Source organism: Rhinopithecus bieti, unplaced genomic scaffold (assembly GCF_001698545.2).
Source record: "Rhinopithecus bieti isolate Rb0 unplaced genomic scaffold, ASM169854v2 scaffold_73797, whole genome shotgun sequence".
Lineage (NCBI taxonomy): Eukaryota > Metazoa > Chordata > Mammalia > Primates > Cercopithecidae > Rhinopithecus > Rhinopithecus bieti.
Window position 1 is genome coordinate 363012 of NW_016827514.1, and position 19341 is coordinate 382352.

The 19341-nt window shown below is 43.4% G+C and overlaps 1 protein-coding gene across 1 annotated transcript in view; it reads left to right on the top strand.

Annotated features, from left to right (window-relative positions):
- LOC108523301 (Down syndrome cell adhesion molecule) overlaps positions 1 to 19341 on the top strand; it is a 337477-nt gene that overhangs the window by 199297 nt on the left and 118839 nt on the right. Inside the window, exons 14-15 of the mRNA XM_017863826.1 lie at positions 817 to 984; positions 12552 to 12622. Of these exons, the coding sequence (XP_017719315.1) occupies positions 817 to 984; positions 12552 to 12622 (239 nt within the window). The remainder of the gene's footprint in view (positions 1 to 816; positions 985 to 12551; positions 12623 to 19341) is intronic.

Here is a 19341-nt window from a genome sequence, read left to right on the forward strand (position 1 = left end):
CCCACCCAATCAACAACTGCCCAAACTCTTTTTATATAAGAACCATGTATTGACATTCCCATCCTTGCTTGAAGCCTGAAAATCACCAGATACAAAATGTCATAGATTCAGTGATAACATTTCACATGAAGCAGGTGCTGCTGTTATAATTAGCTGTGGTTGAAAAATAATTCCTACAACCAAGGATTTGGCACTAAATGATTTCAAAAAATAGAATCGAAAAATATGTTTGGTAATCAGGATTTATTCTGGAAATTGAGACTGGTTTGTATGGGATTATCTTATTTTTAACACACTCTATTTGGAGAGGAAAGGATCTGGTATGGGTTGAAGTTTTGCTGGTTTTCAAATGCCTTTTAGAACCAGGGATTTTGGGGGGACCCAGGGGTACTATCCAAACCATAGTTCATTGTACTGTCCCATACAATGGATGCTTACGGTGACCACTGTCCATTCCACTAACCTGAGCTTCCGCCACTGGAATTTGCCTTCTGAGATCTCCCCCAGTCGGCCGCTCTGTGCTTCCTCCATCGCCCCTCCCTGAACTCGGCTGGCTTGTTGCCCCATGTCCCTCGCAGCGTGAATAATGAGTGTGGGATATCACATCCCCTCTGATGGCCAACTCTGCCAGAAAGCTGGGAACATTGCATTGAGAAATCACTTTGAGTGCAATTTTTCTTTCTTTCCGTCTTTTTTTTTTTTTTTTTCTTTTTTTTTTTTTTTTTTTTTTTTTAATTCCTGCTTGTGAACTTTCAAAGGCAGAGGAAAAAAACTCACGTCTCTATCTCTTCTTTTTTGAAAAACAAAACCCAAAAGACTCCTGGGATTCTGCTCAGAGAACCAAAGATGTTTCCCCTCAGCTGAACTCGGCCACCATCATTGATATCCACCCTTCCTCCACCTACAGCATCCGCATGTACGCCAAGAACCGGATTGGCAAGAGCGAGCCCAGCAACGAGCTCACCATCACGGCGGACGAGGCAGGTACGTGGGACCGGGCGGAATCTTGCTCCAGAGGAGCCCGGGAGCTAACTCTTGAGGGCTCAGATGCTTAAATGCAGAAGCAGACCTTTGCCCGTGCTAGGCGGAGGTCTTTGATGCGTGCTCTCCGTAGTTCTGTGCCCTGTAAAAAACGCAGACAGCGCTCTGCATCTTACTTTGAAGGCACTGCTCTTCAAATAGGATTTAGTTCAAGTTTCCCATATCCAAGACTTAAAAGAAAGACGTATGAGGCTAACAATCTGGTGAGATTCAAAGAATCATGCAGTTTTACAATTCCTTTATTTGGACACATGGAATCCAGGTTGATAGGAGAACCGTGAGTGTATTTCTTTCCCGAGACCCTGTGAAGTCCAGTGTGGGAGGAAGCAGTAACGCTTCACTAGGAATCTGCAAGCCTGCTTACCGTGCAGGAGATGTGGGAAGGGGAACAGATTATTTTATTGACTAGAAACATCGATATTTAAAAATAATGTTTCTGCTCTTTTTTTCTGTTGCAAATAACATTATATTTAGTGTTGCAAATTCAGAAGATAGAAATAAGCATTGTGGAGAAGGCAAAACGGCTTCCATCATTTTCCCACCTAGAGCTAACCCAGGAACAGGCAGTAATAACTGGCTAAATGATTTCATCTCCCACACACGCACCTGCACACAGACACGCACCAGTGTATACACACCTCTTAACACACTGTGGGCCACTCATGTTTCCTGGGGGTGAAATTAACAGGTATGCAGAGAACTGAGCAATGAGGCAATGGTCCATGGATGCTGATTGTCAACCTGCCTCTTGGCAGGAGGAGAGGAAGCCACCGTGATTGGGTTTCTCCCAGGATGAAAAATAAGGAGTGCATGCCTGGCTCATTTCTTGAAGGGAAAGAGTGTCCAGCTCCCAAACCTGCCTCTTGTTTTCCTGCCCACCATCAGAGCAATCAGCCACTCCCTACTGTAGGGAAGATGTCAGCTTAGTCTCAGGTCCCTATTTTTCCATCACCAAGATTAAGGTGATTGCCATACCCAGATGGCTAACAGAAGAACGGAGGTTTGTTCCAACTTTCAGTAGAGATTGATCTTGGCTTCCTTCCCACCACCTCATCTCTGCTACCTCCATTAACAGCATCCCAAATAGAAATCAAGCTTATGTATCTCTTAAATACTTTTCTACAATTTGTAGTGATATCTCTCACCACATGTTTAACAAATCTCATATTGCCAAATGGGTCAATTATTTCCAAGTTTTCATTAGTATAAACACCACTACAATGAACATCCTGGTGGGATGTCTTTTGCCATCTCCAAGATCATTTTCTTAGATTAAATCCTAAGAAGTCAGATAGTTGGATCAATAAAATGCAACATTTTCACTCTTCTGGTATCTGTAATCAATGTTGTCTTCAAGAGAATAGGTTAAAATGTACAACTCTTCCTGAACTGCAGAGGAATGCCCATTTCTCAATGTTGGAAGATGTCAGTTCTTGAAAATTGTTTTCAAGAGTGAGTGACAAAAGACCTTTATGCTGAAGTGCCTGAGAGTGAGCCATTTCTGAGACTTGGATTCTCTGTATGATTTCTCATCTGCAAAATGGACATTATGATGCCTTTCTGCTCCTTACACAGACATATCTTATCATTGAAAAAACTCTCAAGTTCTAAAAATACTTTGCATGTCTCAGAAATAAGTGAGAAATAAGTGTTAATCTGCTCCTGCAAAAATATAATTGTATTTAATTATGTACGTAAACAACCCACTAACTTCCTCAGATCTCTGGAATTTCATTACGCTGGGTACTTAGGGAAAATATGCTGTCCCCATCCTGCAGCCCAAAATGTCATCTCTGACTTCCTGCTCAATCTTCTGCATCCCTCTCAGATGGGATTTTAAATCCTTTTAATCGCTTTTCTAAGCCTGCCCCATCCCAGCCACCTCCTCAGGATAGCAGCATTTTTCCGGTGATGTATTTTGCACCTGCTTTTCTGATTGCCATTATTAATGCTGCTGTTGTTGCTTTTTTCTTCGTTTCCTCTGTGACCTCTGCTGCGGCTGGCAGTTGCCATGGCAGCAGCTCTCTCCCTGCCAGAAGGCCAGGTGAACAGCCTCTGGGGTGCTGGTCTTCAGGGCAGCTGCCTGGCATGTCTGCAGACAGATGCAGACTCCTCCTCTTTGGCTCCCGGGCTGACCTTTTGTATTCTATCTGGGTGCTGGCTGTGGCAGCCCCACACAGCCCCTCTCCTTTAATATTCAGAGGAGCTAAGGGGAAGGAAAGGAAAAGAGCAGGTTCCAGAAATGGAAAGCTACAGCAGAGAACTTGTCTTTGTCTTGGTTCATAGGTTTGCATGACTGAAATTTAAAAATCAATTTCCTATGTGTAACTTACCTAGAATGGGTGCTCTGGCCAAAGGCATCCCATTAGAGTGTTCAGCAGGGGCTGTAGACACTGCTGCCCCTTCCCAGCAGGCAAACCCAAAGGCACATCATTTTAGCAGCTGTAGCTGTTTTGAGATGACCTTGTCCCACTGCTCCCTTACTCTTCATGTGGGCGCCTCCAAAAGCTGTTGGTCCACTCTCTTTTACTGTAATGTAGTACCCAAGTCTTGGGCACACGAGGATGCCTCCCCGATGCTACTACTTTGCAACGACACTCAATGACTCCCTAGAGCCCCATGCCCAGCACTGACCTGCCTTTGCATGCTCCCACACCTCTATTGTTGTGCTTCTTCCCCTGTGTGGAAGGCACTACAGGTTCCATGTCCCCTTTTCTGTGCTCTTCCTTGAAAAGCCTAGTTCAAGGATGCCTTCCTCCCTGGTGCAATGCCTTTTTCCATCTCCCAGGTATAGTTGGGACTCCTCAGCTCAGCACAGAAGAGGAATTTTGCTGACAGTAGCCTTTGAGGTATATCATTATGTCTTCATGGACCCTGCTGTCTGTGATGATATGCCACCTGATGTGGAGGGGCTGTGGCCCCCTCCACAATTCTGTCCCTTGTGTGTGTCTGGCATAAGGGAGATGAACGTATGAGATGAACATTTATAAACATTATTCACAGTATTGCCTTCAGAATGGGTGTCGCAATGAGCAGAGTATGTGTGTGTGCATGTGTGTGCGCGCGTGCATGTTTGTGTGTGTGTGTGTGTGTGTGTGTGTTGAGAAAATATATCCTGTATTAAACCCACAGTGAAATTCTGAAGGGTGCCCTGGTCTGAATGTTCATGCATTCCCTTTCAAATTAATATCTTGAAACCTAATTCCTAATGCAATAATATTAAGAAGTGGGTGGGAAGTTACCCCTTCTGCCCTGGGAGGACACGGGAGGAAGGCACCATCTATGAACCAGAAGAATAAGCCCTCACCAGACACCAAATCTGGCATCTTGATCTTGGAATTCTTAACCTCTAGAAATAAATTTCTGTAAGAAATAAACTTCTGAGCCAGGTAGTGGTTCACGCCTGTAATCCCAGCACTTTGGGGGCTGAGGCAGGGGGATCACTTGAGGTCAGGAGTTCAAGACCAGCCTGGCCAACATGGCCAAACTGTGTCTCTACTAAAAATACAAAAAAAAAAGGAAAAAAATTAGCCATGCATTGTGGCACATGCCTGTAATCCCAGCTACTTGGGAGGCTGAAGCAGGAGAATTGCTTGAACCCTGGAGGGGGAGGTTGTAGTGAGCTGAGGTCATGCCACTGCACTTCAGCCTGGGCAACAGAGTGAGACTCCTTGTCAAAAAAAGAAAAGGAAATAAACTCCTGTTGTGTGTAAGTCATGCAGTTTATAGCGGCCCCAAAAGACTAAGACAAGAACTTCATGCAGAAAAGTAGAGAAAGGTGAAAGATAGAAGAGGAAGGCCAAGGGGAGAGAAGACAGGGAAGAATACAGCCCCCATCAGAGCTCCAGTGACTAACTAGGAAATAGCTGCATCTGGGGCTCGAGGTGCTCTCCCCTAATCCTGATGGAATAGGGCATGTTCCAGGCCATAAGCTGCGGCCCACGACAAACCAGGCCTGTGGATATGAGTCGGCTTAGTGTTGTGCAAAACTTTTTAATTCGGTGTTAATTTTTTAGATCTGGAAATTTCAGCTGAAAATCTAAATTTTGAGTTGCTCTTGAGTTCCTGCTTGGCAGTAATGAGCTGGAGTTAAGCATGGAGTGGCCACCCCAGAGGCTGACCATACACCCTCAGTGAGCCATAGTTCCCATCCTCCATTCATTGAAGGGTCAGCACACTACAGTCAGTGAGCCAAATTTTACCTACAGACCTTGAACTAAGCATAGTTTTTTAAATTTAAAAAAAAAAAAAAAAAAAAAAAAAAAGAATAACATGGGCCCATAAAGCCCAAAATTTGTACTATCTGAGTCTTTATAGAAATGTTTATGGATCTCTGGTGAAGTCTGGCCACCATGGGAATTTGAGTTTTAGATTTCTGCTGTATCCACTGCAAAGCTTAGTGAGGAAGGGATTTCTGCCATTGGCATAGTGTCCCTACCTAATGTTGGGAAATCACATTGCTCCAACCCCAAACTACCGAGTTTATTTGCATGTGAAAGTGCATGAAGCATTATCATACCACTTTAATATACTTGACCTCAGAGAATAGCCATGAAGCCAAGGCCACACCATTCAGCACAGTCTTCACGGTTTCCCCCACCCCCCCAGCATCAGCAGCCCCCACAACAAAGGAGCAGTCAAGAGAGTAAGTGACACAGTCGGAGTTAACAAGATCAGCTGTTAATGGACCCGAAGTGTGTCTCTTTGACACAGATCAGCCACGTGACACGTGACATTCACAGCTGACCCTTGCTGCAGACCAACTTCCCCATTAGCAGCTGCCCCCTGCAGGTCGTGAGTCACTTAGTGCCTTGTGACCGAGTTTGGGGTGGCTGCCCCCTTCATTATTTTCACTATAAATCTATGCATAGAACGTGCAGCCTCAATTAGTGGGCGCTCATTGAAACACCACTGAATTTGACAGACCATCAGAGAATGGAAGGTGTGGATTATGGAAGGGTCATGATGCAGAGTCGCTGGGTTTCCAAGGAATCTGGCACTAAGTTAAGTCCTTGCCTCATCTTTCCTCCCATTCCAGGGCAGCAGCTGTGACCTGGAAGAAGAGTTTCCTATGCGCTAAGCTGGGGCGGAGGGGAGAGGATGGAATGAGGGCAGAAGGAATAAAAGTCAGGAGCATGTGAAACAAACATAGAGCAGGCTGTGCTCATTAGCTCAGAGGGCGGCATCAATGTGTTCTTCAGTAAGAGTCAAATGCACGGCGTTCACTCAGCGAGAAGAGCCGAGCACACCCCATGCCCAACCAGGCCCTCAGTGATCTGCTTCTGTAGATTTTTGTCATTCTTCTCCATCCTGGGTTTGAAGAAACTTTGGAAATTAAACCTAAAGAAAGTTATCGGCCTTCTTGCTATCCCTCATACACATTGTGTATACCTCTGTCTGCTATCCTGAAATGTTCTGGAACAGTTCTGGAATGTTCTGAAATGTTCTTCCTTTCTTCCCTTACCACTTTCAAACATTATTCTCCAAGAATCCGATCCTGGCCACCCTATTAAAATTCATCCTGCTGCCCACTCCACTGGGTCCCCTTCCTCCCTTACCACTCTCCTTCTGCCAGTTGCTTGTATCACCACCCAGTGTACTGTATAAGTTGTTGACTTATTTTGCTTATAGTCTGTTTTGATCCCATCCCACCAGGACAGGTGGAGTTGTTCTGCTCACTCACTGCTGTATCCCAGGCACCTAGAATGGTGTTTAGCACGTAGGATGCGCTAATTAAATAAGTAGGTTAAATAAATGAGCCATTTATTTAATAAATAGTTATTACATGACTTCAGCCTTTTTTCATCTGGGCACCAGCTATTCTTTGTTGTACTTTGATTTTTACTAAACACTATCTTGGTTCCCTTTGTCCAACACAGAGCATGCCTCTCACCCACCCACCCAACTGCTGTAGAAGACAAATGTGTGTTTATAGAATTGTACAGCTGCTCCTCACTACTTTTTTAATATTTATATATTTTTTCTACTTTTGTATCCCAGTCTTTGCCTAGTTTAGGACCTGGCACATAGAAGGCAAATCTCCCATTCAGACCCAGAGGCAAAAACATGGGAGTGGTTCCCACTGGGGTGATTGAGCCCATATCAATCAATGATGAGGCCCCAAGATGCTGGTTAAAGCCAAGATATAGAGACAGGGAGGAGAGTATTTTGGAGCAGAATGGAGCACCGAGGCTTGAGTCCCAGATCTGGGAGGGACACAGGAGCTGCTGGGCAGCCGCAGGCTGTCCAGGTGAGGAGGGACAGGGACAGAGCCAGCGTAGCCAGGAAGGATCAGGACAGGGAAGCAAAGCAGAGATCCACGCGTTTGGCAATCAGGAGGCACCTGTCATCCCTGTGTTTTCAGCCACACAGAATGAATTGCCCTGCCTTTTACCTTTGCAAGCATAATAGAAATTATAAAGATAGTCTTTGCTTATTACTGGTTTACAGATTGAAGAGTTTTGGCTTTTGTAGAAATGCAGAGTTTATTTTGGAAAATAACTTTTTTTTTTTTTTGAGATGGAGTCTTGCTCTGTTGCCCAGGCTGAAGTGCAATGGCACAATCTCAGCTCACTGCAACCTCCGCCTCCTGGGTTCAAGCAGTTATCCTGCCTCAGCCTCTCCAGTGGCTGGGATTGTGGGCATGCACCCCTGCACCCAGCTGACTTTTGTATTTTTAGTAGAGACCGTGTTTCACCATGTTAGCCAGGCTGGTCTTGAGCTCCTGACCTCAGGTGATCTGCCCACTCTGGTCTTCCAAAGTTCTGGGATTACAGGTGTGAGCCACTGTGCCCAGCCTTGGAAAATCACCTTCACCTCTAGCCTTCTCCATCCCCAGGAAATAAGCTAAATATTCAGGGTGGGGCTGGGGGGTGGGGAAGCCAATTCTGCTTTCTCTATATATTACATTTGAAACCATGGAAGTAAATTCTTAAATGTCCAATGTCAACATGTTTTTCAAATTTAGTTAAATAAATGGATATACCTAATGATTGATGCTTAATGCATTTTGCATTGGGAACTCAATCGGCTTTGGATTGTAATTGTATAGGCATCATTGGCAATGAGATGAGAACCTGTGAAAAAATTACAGGTCAGGAGTTATACAGAAAGCAATAAAATTCTTAAGGCGAATTTTGTATAATTTAAAACCTTTTTAAAGTAATGTTTTAGAGACATAGTAGAGAACTTAGTGTCATTTGTAAAACAAAAGCAAACAAAAAACCTTCCTAATGATATTGGGCATAGCCATAATGTGTGTTTGTATAAATTAAATTCTTTTGGTTTGTCTGGACTGTTTTCATCACTTTTTTTTTAAGAGGAGGGATCCAAGTGCTCTCACTTCAGGGAACAGGCAGAACAATAAATACATTATCGACAAATCATGGCAGCATTGGTAGGCTAAGTAATTAAGCTGTTACATTCTTAAAAACAATCAAGTCTGTCCTGGATACAAGAACTGTACCCCCTCTCCTCTTCAGCGGGGACCTTCATAAAATACCAGACCTGGGCCTGGCATGGTGGCTCACACCTGTAGTCCCAGCACTTTGGGAGGCTGAGGCGGACGGATCACTTGAGGCCAGGAGTTCGAGACCAGCGTGGGAAACATGGCAAAACCCCATCTCTACTAAAAATACAAAAGTCAGCCAGGTATGGTGGCATACACCTGTAATCCCACCTACTTGGGAGACTGAAGCAGGAGAATCGCTTGAACCTGGGCTGTAGAGGTTGCAGTGAGCCGAGATCATACCACTGCATTCTAGCCTGGGCAGCAGAGTGAGACCCTGTCTCAAGAAACATATATACCAGACCAGATTGGAAAAGCAAGTTATTCCCAATTCATGACTACATTATGGAATGTGTGCTTTCTGATAGAATAGAGGACATTCTTGTAAACACTATGGTGGCACCTTTGGTTTAATTATGAATATATCTCAACTGGAAAATCAGGACTGCAACTCTTGTCGGCCATCTTTCTGAGAGGACCAAACCAAAGGCCACGCCCCAGGGAGCCAGAGGATTCAGGATGAGACAGTGCCCTGACATTGCCTCCAGTTCCTAACAAACTGGCTTCTTGTTAAATTCAGTTAAGGGTAACTAAATTAAAGTAACAGCCTCAGTATAGCTGTCAGACTCAAAATCATTTTCAAGGATTTTATGGAAAACAATGTGATCTTCATTGGGCACAGAATTATCCCTGTGTGAGGGAAATCCATTCCATGAGTTTTTATTGAATTTGATGTCCAAAGTTTCCTGCCTAAGCTTGACCCCATGTGCAAGAAATTGGGTACAGAGCCTTAACAATAATTACCACCATTAGCTGGAAGCCAGCCTCTCCCTCGGCTCCTGTTCTGGACTTTAACTTCAGTTCTAGCAGAGCCTTTGCACTTTTGGAATTAATAGATCTGAGAGGCTGCAGCACGCCAGACTGCCAGTTGTCCCCAGACCTGCTGAGGAGAGGGATGCGTGCTCAGCATTTCAGCATCTACAAATTGCTTTACCCGTTCAAAGTAAGGACGCACTCTGGGCTCAGTTCCTGGTGCCATGTAGAATCTGCTGGGTGACCAGAGACATGCAAAGACAGACACGCAAATGTATACGCACACTACAGGGACAGGTCCCCAGGCCCAGGCGGGGATAAACTGCAGCAGGAGGCCCACAGACACGGGCAGCAAACCCTGATGGAGGGAGAAGAAAGCTCCAGGGAAAAGGTTGGGATCTACCCAGGGGTCCCATGTGTTTTGAACATGGCTGGGACACGGTTCATAAGGAGTGTGCAGAACAAAAGCATGGAGAGGACAGCGAGGTGCCATCTGGGAGCAGAAAATTACTAGGATGGGTGAACAGTGTGAATTGTGCTCTGGGGCCATGTCCCTTTTAAAAGAGTACAATAGAGACCAGAATTAATGTTTAGGAACTAAATAGAAACTATAACCAGGCATAGAAGTGGGGTGAAAGTGGGGCAGCAGAGTGAGAGATAGGGATGCCCATAAGGGCGATCGTGGAGAAAGCAGAGGAAAGGGGCCATTTGGAACAGATGCCAGGGACAGCATCAGCAAGTGTGTGAATGAGGGGTGCAGGGAACAAGCAGCCCAGAGATCTAACCCCCATCTCCTCTCTCTCTCCAGCTCTTGCCTTTTAACACCTTTGTTTTAATTATGAATACATCTTAACTGGAAAATTGAGGCTGCAATATCCCCGTTTCCTTTCGAACTCATATTTCTAAACCATACAAACCATATATTCTGGAGAATCCGCTTCGTTTCTTGGCATTCTTGTGACATCATTCTCTCCCAGTCCCGCCAGCCCCAACCTGTGGAATCAGCTTCCTTCTTGGTCCTCAGTGCGCGCACGGAGCTATGGAGTCCCATTATCCCTGTGTCTTAGAGCACTGACTCCTGGGGAGGGCTACTTTGATAGAGCGCCTTAGTGCCCTGAGACACAGGGTGCACCCTTTTCTGTAGACCATAGCCATTTTCCAAGCCTTTGTTTTGTTCCTAAAGCCCATAACTCTCTCCTTCATGTTCCCATTCTGATTTCCTGCTTGGCTTATTGTCCTATTGTTGAGAAAAGCAGCAATCAGGTTTCAACCTGCATCTTTCAACCAGTGAGTTTACCTGTGTCTGCCCTCACCTCACTTCCCTCAACCAGTAAGCCTACCTAAGGCCTTCCATAACTCTACCCTCCTCCCATCCCAGAGGTGTTTGTTCCTATGCCGGACTCACTCCATAGCCTGCATCTTCTGCCCTCTTCAGTTTCTGCCAGGACATTCATTGTTTCTTCAAGTTTACCTTCTGTTGTTGTTGTTAAATTTCTCCCATTTGCTTCCCCCATTTAAAAACACTTAATGATACTTATATTATGAATATAATTTCTTATATTTACTGAACATATTGTTTTCGTAACAACCCTGTGATACAAACTCTATTGGTCCATTATATAGAGAGAAAAATGGAGTCACAGACAAGCTAAGTAACCCGCAAAAAAAGCACACAGCTAACAAGTGATACAACCAGAATGTGAACTTGGACAAAAGAAACTCAAATGGCCATCAGCTTAGCAACTACATCATGATACTACTCAGAACTTCCTCTTCTGTTATAAAAAAGGAAGCCAGCTTTCCTTGGTCTTGCCCTTCCCCAATCTACCCTTTATCTTGAAAGTATCTTCACTTTCCTGTTACTTCCAAACTCTCCAAAATGAGTTCATACTCACTACTTCTGCTTTCTTATCTCCCGTGTGCCATACAACCTTTTGCAAATATCCACAGAACTGGCTTTCTGTAGTTCTGCAGTGATCTTAAAATTGTCAATCCCAAAACATGTTTTAATCTAAAGGACTCCTTCCCTCGGATCTCTGTGTCGTCATTTGCTTCTGCTTCTCAGAAGACACCTGTTTACCTGCTGCCTTGCATTGCAACCTTCTTTCAGTGTGTGTGTCTGATAGCGCTGATTACATTCTGAACTCTTGGTTGGCAAAATGTTTACATCTCTTAGTTCTACACCATGTACCTAGTACATAGCACATTTGCAACACATGCCAATCAGCTCTAACTGGGATGTAATTGGGATTGTCTCTCACTGGCCTGCTGACTTATTGCACACTCAGCGGAAAGATTGCTTTACACTGCACACTTTGTTTTCCTCTTCAACATTGCTTCAGCCCTCTGTGGCTAGAGCCCCTGGTTCACAAGGGTTTTTGTTGTTTGTTTGTTTGTTTGTTTGTTTTGAGACGGAGTCTCGCTCTGTCGGCCAGGCTGGAGTGCAGCAGTGCCATCTCAGCTCACTGCAACCTCTGCCTCCCAGGTTCAAGTGATTCTCCTGCCTCAGCCTCCCGAGTAGCTGGGACTACAGGCACCCACCACCACACCTGGCTAATTTTTTGTATTTTTAGTAGAGATGGGGTTTCACCATGTTAGTCAGGATGGTCTCAATCTCCTGATCTTGTGATCCGCCCACGTCGGCCTCCCAAAGTGCCGGGATTACAGGCGTGAGCCACCGCGCCCGGCCACAAGCGTTTTTAATTGAAGAACAAAAGCCATGAAAGACACCCAAAGGCAGAAGAATCTTGATTATTTTTGCCCGAAGTCGTTCTAATCAATTGAGAAACCCCAATACCACATCACTAAGCAAAGCTTCCAGCGGGGAGAGAAGGATCTTCAGTACACACCATAGACAGCATTTTATAAGGGAAATTTTGTTTTGCAACTTTCTGTTGTACCCCTTAACTTGTTCAAACTTGGGATTGATACACGAAGTTGTCAGAGACGTGGTGAGAAGGAATACCGTGATAGGTCCTCAAGATTCACGTTTCCAAAGAGCAAATAAGCAAAGGCCAAGAGTTGGACACAGTAACTCTACAAAACTGACGTTTCCCATGACCGCTAAAAACTTCTTTCTCTGTGCCAGATATGGGGATGGGATGACTTCGGGGAACGCCTTTGGCTGTGTAGGCTTCGATCTGCTCCGGCACACTTCTCTAACCTGCCTGTGGGTTTTTGGTCCTTACAGCTCCTGACGGTCCACCTCAGGAAGTTCACCTGGAGCCTATATCATCTCAGAGCATCAGGGTCACGTGGAAGGTAAACCCAGCAAACACTTGTATTCCCGGTGCTTTCCCCCCAGGGCGAGCCCTTCACTCCTGTTCAGTGTTCCGACACCAAGACTCTCAAATTTTACAAAACTTAGTTTTTCAAAATTAACTTGAAAGCCCTTTTCCTAAAATGCAGTATTTGTATCCACATTTTGAATACTGTCACAGCAAATTCTGTATCTCAGAGAATAAAGTGGTTTTATCTTCTTTTTTTTTTTTTTTTTTTTTTTTTTTTTTTTTCTGCTTGAATCTTGATCAAGGTCCTAAGCAGTGGTCTCTACAGAAATAGTGAAACTGAGGTCCCTGACTGCATGCTCTCATTTCATCCCAGCAAAAATGTTTTCAAATTGTTTTTTTAAATGACAAAGCATATGGTGGCAGACAGTCCACTGAGGTGGCAGGAAACAGGCCAGGTCCTCACTGTGCCACTAACTTGATGTGTTCTCAAGAAAGCCCCTACATTTTCTTGCCAGCGAAGCGAGCTGTTGAATCATCTGATGCCCAGGGCAGTGCTACCCCATGTGTGGCCCATAGAGGCCGACTGGCTGCTGGTTACTTTAGTGTTTGTTGTAAGTAGTGGGGAGAGAAAGAAAGCTTGAGCCACAATGTAAACAATTGCATCACTAAGCACATTGTTTCATTCAATAGCCATGGTTTCCATAGCAAACTTCCTCAAGTAAGGAAGCACTGTTGATTCTGGAGCAAGCTCATCACCAACCACCACTGTTCTGTGACCTTCGAGTCAGTAGCATGGCCCTAGCATGGCCCTGACCTGGTGGGCCATGGCATTAGTCATCCTCCTGAATGTGCTCTTGGAGATGACTGTCTTAGGCCAAATTCCATTTCATCCAGAATGTTATTATCGAACCAAGAGTTCTGTAAGATTGCATTAACTATCCCAGCTCTGAATTTCTCTCATTGCATGTGATTTTTTTTTTTCTTATCTCTTTCCTCACCCTTGTTTTTCCTGTGGTATCAATGGGAGAAGAGGGCAGCCAACAACCACAATGAGGTCTTTACATCACACATCTCTTCTAACCATTGCATCTGTTTTTTTGTTTGATTGTTTGTTTGTTTTCCCTCTAGTATGGGTTCTTTCATAAGATGACCAGCCTCTGTAACAAAAATGGATTTTCAGTGTTGGGGCGGATACCACCTTTGGTATTACATGCGTTAATGCAGCCCCTTTGTGTCAGCGTTTCTCAACCGCAGTCAATGAGTTGTGTTTCCAGTGGGCAGTGTGATATGACTGTTTAGCTGCACAGACAGTGCAGGCCGAGGAGTGTGGGGGGGCGGTGTCATTGGTCTTTGTGAGCACATTCACCACCTGCGAGCATCACACACATTGTAGAATAAAGACACTCAGCAAGCCATAACCCCACACGCATTCCCGCCACTCTACAAATGGAATGCTGACTCACTCTGTCTTGAATGGAAGACTGTGAAGTTTTACCCACTAGCTTTACACATTCTCTTGTGTTTTTCCCTGAAAAAGACCAGGTATTACTATGGCCTCAAAAGCTATTTGGGTCTTTTGGGTCCTGCATGAGAGAGGTGTCTGTCCACAGAAGATCTAGCTCTTATAACTAAAAATGGAAACTTCTGAGGCTTTAAAAGGCATTGTATCCTTTCTCTCTCTGTAGAAAGCAGCCACAAAAGTCAGTGCATTGCAGTTAAATTTCTTTTGAGTGCCAAAGGATGAACATGTTGTGGGACTATTAAAAGGAAGCTTGGCTTTCATTAGATTGTGAATCGACTGTAATATATTGTTCATGGAGGAGTGCAATCTATCTCTGTAGTGGGCCTTTGTGGCATGGCCTGTCAGCAGGCGGACTTGCCGGTGATCTAACTGACTAATGAGGTAGGGGCTGCCCTGTTACCAGCTTATCATTTCACGTTGGCCTGTTTATATAATGAGCTTTTAAAGGACAACACTGATTCAATCGAATTGGATGCTATTACGTGAAATCTAATGTATGTGTAAAGGACAATATGTTACATACAACTGCCTTTATTTATGGCATAAAATTCAGAATATCTGTTTTGTGTGAGGAGAAAGAAAGGAGAAATAGCATTAGCCCCAAAGACAGAGCCCCACATCTGTCAGTCAGGGTGGACATATGCAGTCGTGGGAAGTCTAAGGTGGAAGCTCATTGATGGTCACGGATGTTGATCAGAAGTAAAAGATGCATTCAGTAGAGAGATACAGGGTAAAGGAGGTAATACCTCTGGGGTTTTGGTGGGAAAATAACCATTTAGACTCTAAGCCTTTTAAAGGTAAGGGGCGCTTCGGTGGCCTTTCTCTAACACTGGAGATAGATATTACATTTATTTAATTATCATTGAACAAACACTGCTTCTGTAACAACACCCTCCATTGATCAAAATAAGCAACTTTCCCCTTTTATTTTATTTTATTTATTTATTATTTATTTTGAAACAGAGTCTCACTCTGTTGCCCAGGCTGGAGTGCAGATGGCACAATCTTTGTTCCCTGCAACCTGTGTCTCCCAAGTTCAAGCAGTTCTCCTGCCTTAGCCTCCCACGTAGCTGGGATTACAGGCACGTGCCACCACACCCAGCTAATTTTTTTTGTATTTTTAGTAGAAACAGGGGTTTTCACCATGTTGGCCAGGCTGGTCTTGAACTCCTGACCTCAAGTGATCCTCCCACCTCAGCCTCCCAAAGTGCTGGGATTACAGGTGTGAGCCAGCGCACCCGGCACCCCTTTTATCTCAGTTATTTCTTTCACCAAAGAAGAGCTTCTGATTTTAAAATCTTTCATGTCCAGCAAAGGTTGCTCAGGACCTAGTGAATGCAGCCATCCTACATCAGCTACAGCACCCAGATTCAGGCCCCTTACCTTGCCCCACCTTCCCAGGGATACCTACCCACGCAGCAGTCCACAAGTATTATCGTCTTCTTTGTCAGTGTTCCACGGTTTGTAACACGCTCCCCTCTCCTGTCCATTCCTGCTCATTTGAGGCTCAGATTGTGCATGACTGCCCCCGTGAAAATGGGAATTTCCAAAGTGCAATTAGAGTTTCACGCTCTGTGTTATCCATCACTCTTGCTGATAGCTCAGTGAGGTCCCCACCCCATGGCTTCTGCAGTCTGTTTCATGTGCATCCCCTCCACTGTTCTGGGAGCTCCTTGGCGGCAGGAAGAGAGGCTCACTCAGCTCCGATCCCTCGTGGCTGACATGTGTTCCATGAATGAATGAATGGGTTGCGTGAAGGAGAGGTGAGTGTATATGTGAGTTGGGAAGGAAGAGCCCTAGAAGACAAGTGTTCCATATCACAATTGCCTGTGAAGCATTATGTGTTTCTGAGACTGCCATGGAGAAGGCATCCCAGCTATTAGGATCTCCAGACAGCAAACATGCTGAGCTCAGGCCTAACTCATGATACAGTGAAATGCCCCAGCCTGTACAATGGCAGGCACCCAAAGATGTGAACCACACTCAATACACCAGGCGACCAACCACTTTTCATGTGAGTTTCTACTATAGTAATTTTCAATATAGTTCATTGAAAAGTAAAGGGCAATAGTGGTCCAATGTGTGATAAGTTTCATGGGAAATGGACATCTTCACATCCCAAATGTAAGCCCATAGAAAGATGTTCAAGAACCACGAGCGTATTTGATGTCTATATTATGCAAGATAAAGTCTTGGAAAGGGCTCTTAAATACTTTTACAAATATTAAGTTAATTAAAGTGCTAACCGAGGCCTTGACAGAAATTCAGAAGACGATGTAAGCAGTTCTGAATAAACTAAAATAAATGACAATAAAGTTTCATTTGACATTCTTGGAAAAACAAACGGATTTGTGTCAGCAAATGCAATTTAATTTGTGGCAGATTTTGTTTCTGATTCAAAATCAGAAAGAATATTTAAAGCTATAAATAATTGATAACATATTTGATAAAGTACCTGAAAATTGTACAACTAAGGAATTCTTTGGTTTTCAGAAAATTCTAATTTTAGTTTATCTCCTAAAGTGTCTCTTTTAGCAGTGTCTGTCACCTTCTCTCGTAATCAGTCTCAGAATCAACTTACCCTCCTTTTATGCAAATTAAGGACAATGTGATTGCCAGCTACTTGTGTGCATGCTTGCGTGTGTGTATGTATGTGTTTGCCGTGGTCACTCCTAAAATAAAACTTTCATTATTTGGAATATTTAATGATTATATACATCTCAAAACATTTATCCAGAGAATACAATTTAAGAGATAATTTTTTCCTATTGATATAAAATATGTGTTGTTGTTTTATTTTTGCATTAAATGAGAAATCTTTGCAGAACCACAGGCTGTCCCAAAAATATGAAATGGTCAATTACTTAAATATTCCTGTGCTGAGAATAATGATCAAAGTGATAACTTGCAATAAAAATCTGAGAATAATTTTATCACTTTCTTGGCCCTCAGTATTGTACCATCTGGGTGAAAATTTTACTTAAAATGAGCAAAATTCTCATTTAGAATTAGAGAGGTATGATTTCTGTAAAATATTAAAATTGAACATTTAGAGATTTAATTAAATTTCAGTAATCCGAAGAATATTTTTAACCAGAATATCACATCTCCACTATCCCCAATAATTCCAGCTAATTGAGGCATCATTACAACCTATTAAGTTTCAGAGTTGAGCTCTTACAACAGGAAAATGGCTCAGTCTGTCATCTAAAAACAGAACTGCCATATTTCCAGTGACCTCGACAGTAATGGTTTAATAAACTGCGGGCTCCACTTGCCTTCTGCACTGAAATCCCTCTACCTCCAGGAAAGAACAAGGTACCTTCCTGCACTAGTATTTCCTGGCCAGGGGTTCCTGGGACAGCTGTCCTTCCGGGGGTTTGCTCCCTGCCAGGCACAATGCTCAACTTCTGCACACATTATCTCATTTTATCTGTGAGCTGGGAACACCCAGTTTTGTGCAGAGGGAGATCCTGAAGTCAAAGGAACTTGCCCAAGTTCTGAAGGCTGGTGACTGTCAGATTGAGAACTTCCACCCAGGCTGCCTGGGTCTGCCTCCTGGGTTTCTGAGCAGTCAACAAGTTAATGACTATGAAGTGCCAAGATTGTAGTTCATGCCTAGTAATGCCCAATAAATATTAACTCCCTTTACTATTCCTTCCAAACTCACGTTATAAATTATACCCAACCCCATAAAAATTAGAGAAGATATATGAAATTTACATTCTTACCTGCTATCCTTTTCTTTCCAAATTATAAACTTAACCTTAGAGTAACTTTAGTAGTGAGTAGACACCTTTTCTCCTATATCATTTGAAATTCAAAAGGTTGCCTTGAAATAAACTTTACTTAATTCTTCAACTATCACTTTAATCTTTAGGCTGTGAAAAATGACAAAAGTTTGTATTTGCTTTTATGAACTAATCCATTGGCTCTAGCATTGGTTTTATAATATAGCCTTATTGAAATTCCTGAAAATCAACATTTCTTACAAATACTTAAAGAATTTTTGGCCCTTCTCATATTAACGAGTCTAACCTCCTTCCTTGATAACAAGAAAAAAAAAAAAATTCAAAATCTCTGGTCATCCGTATGAAGTAAGATTGTTCTTCTTCAACTTTTTTAGGTAGACTAGACTCTAGGTTCCATGAGGGTTGAGAACATGTCTTGTGTGTTCACTGTAGCCTCAGAAGGAGTGCAATAAATATCTGTTAAAGTAACGCATAAACCATTTACCATTATTTCCTTTTATCATAAAAGGTTCATATCAAAAGGTGGTGCTTTAAAAAAAAACTGTGGACTTTCTAGAAAGCCATAGGTGACTGAATTTGCATCTTTTTGTTGTAGATATAAAATATGTATGTTTCTTTAATGAAACCATGATGTTTATTTATACCATTTGGAATGTATTCTATATCTTTCCATCTATGTATTGGGTTATTCCTCTCAGTTTAGCCATGTGATGGGCCTTCTTCAAGGACTCCAGTTCTCTGTCCCAGGAGAGAGCTGCCAGCCTGCATGCACAAAGGGTCTGGCAGGTCTCCTGACCTAAGCAGGCAGTTCCCTTGGTTTCCAGCTTCAGAGTGCAGCCAGGAAGATGCTGGCTGCATTTGCAAGAGCTACTGGTGGCCACAGGGGTGGAATCTGGGTCTGATGCTCAGGTAGGCTGGAAAGAGATACTGTCTGCGACTGTCAGGCTAAGAGGCAATTCTTGATTCAAAACCCCACTGAAAAAGCTGTACCTCTCCAGCAGAGTGACCTTGACAGGACACAAATCGAACTTGGACTAGGGCTTAGGACCAAGGCCGTCTGTCGTCATCAAGCCAGAAATCCTGTTAGATGGTTTCCTCTGAGAGCTTCACATTGAGTCTGGATGAACACAAAAAAATCTAAGTGTAGTCACTTTGATTTGTTTTATAACAGGTTATAAACTGCAAAGTTGCAATATAATTTTAGAAGGCAAGTATTGTATTTTATCTTGATTTAAAGAGCATATGATCAGAAATGCAAATAAGGTTGCAACTAAAGGGTATTTTGGACCTTTATTGACACTCATCCTTAGGTCTTTTCTTAGTGCATCAACATTACGTTTTACAATTGGACCAGGTCCTGAAGTTGTGACACTAGGTCAAAGATTGTGTATGGTCAGAATAATATTGAAAATGACTTAAATTGTCTAATAAGCACACTATGCATAATATTCACTAGGAAGCTTTACAGTAACATAT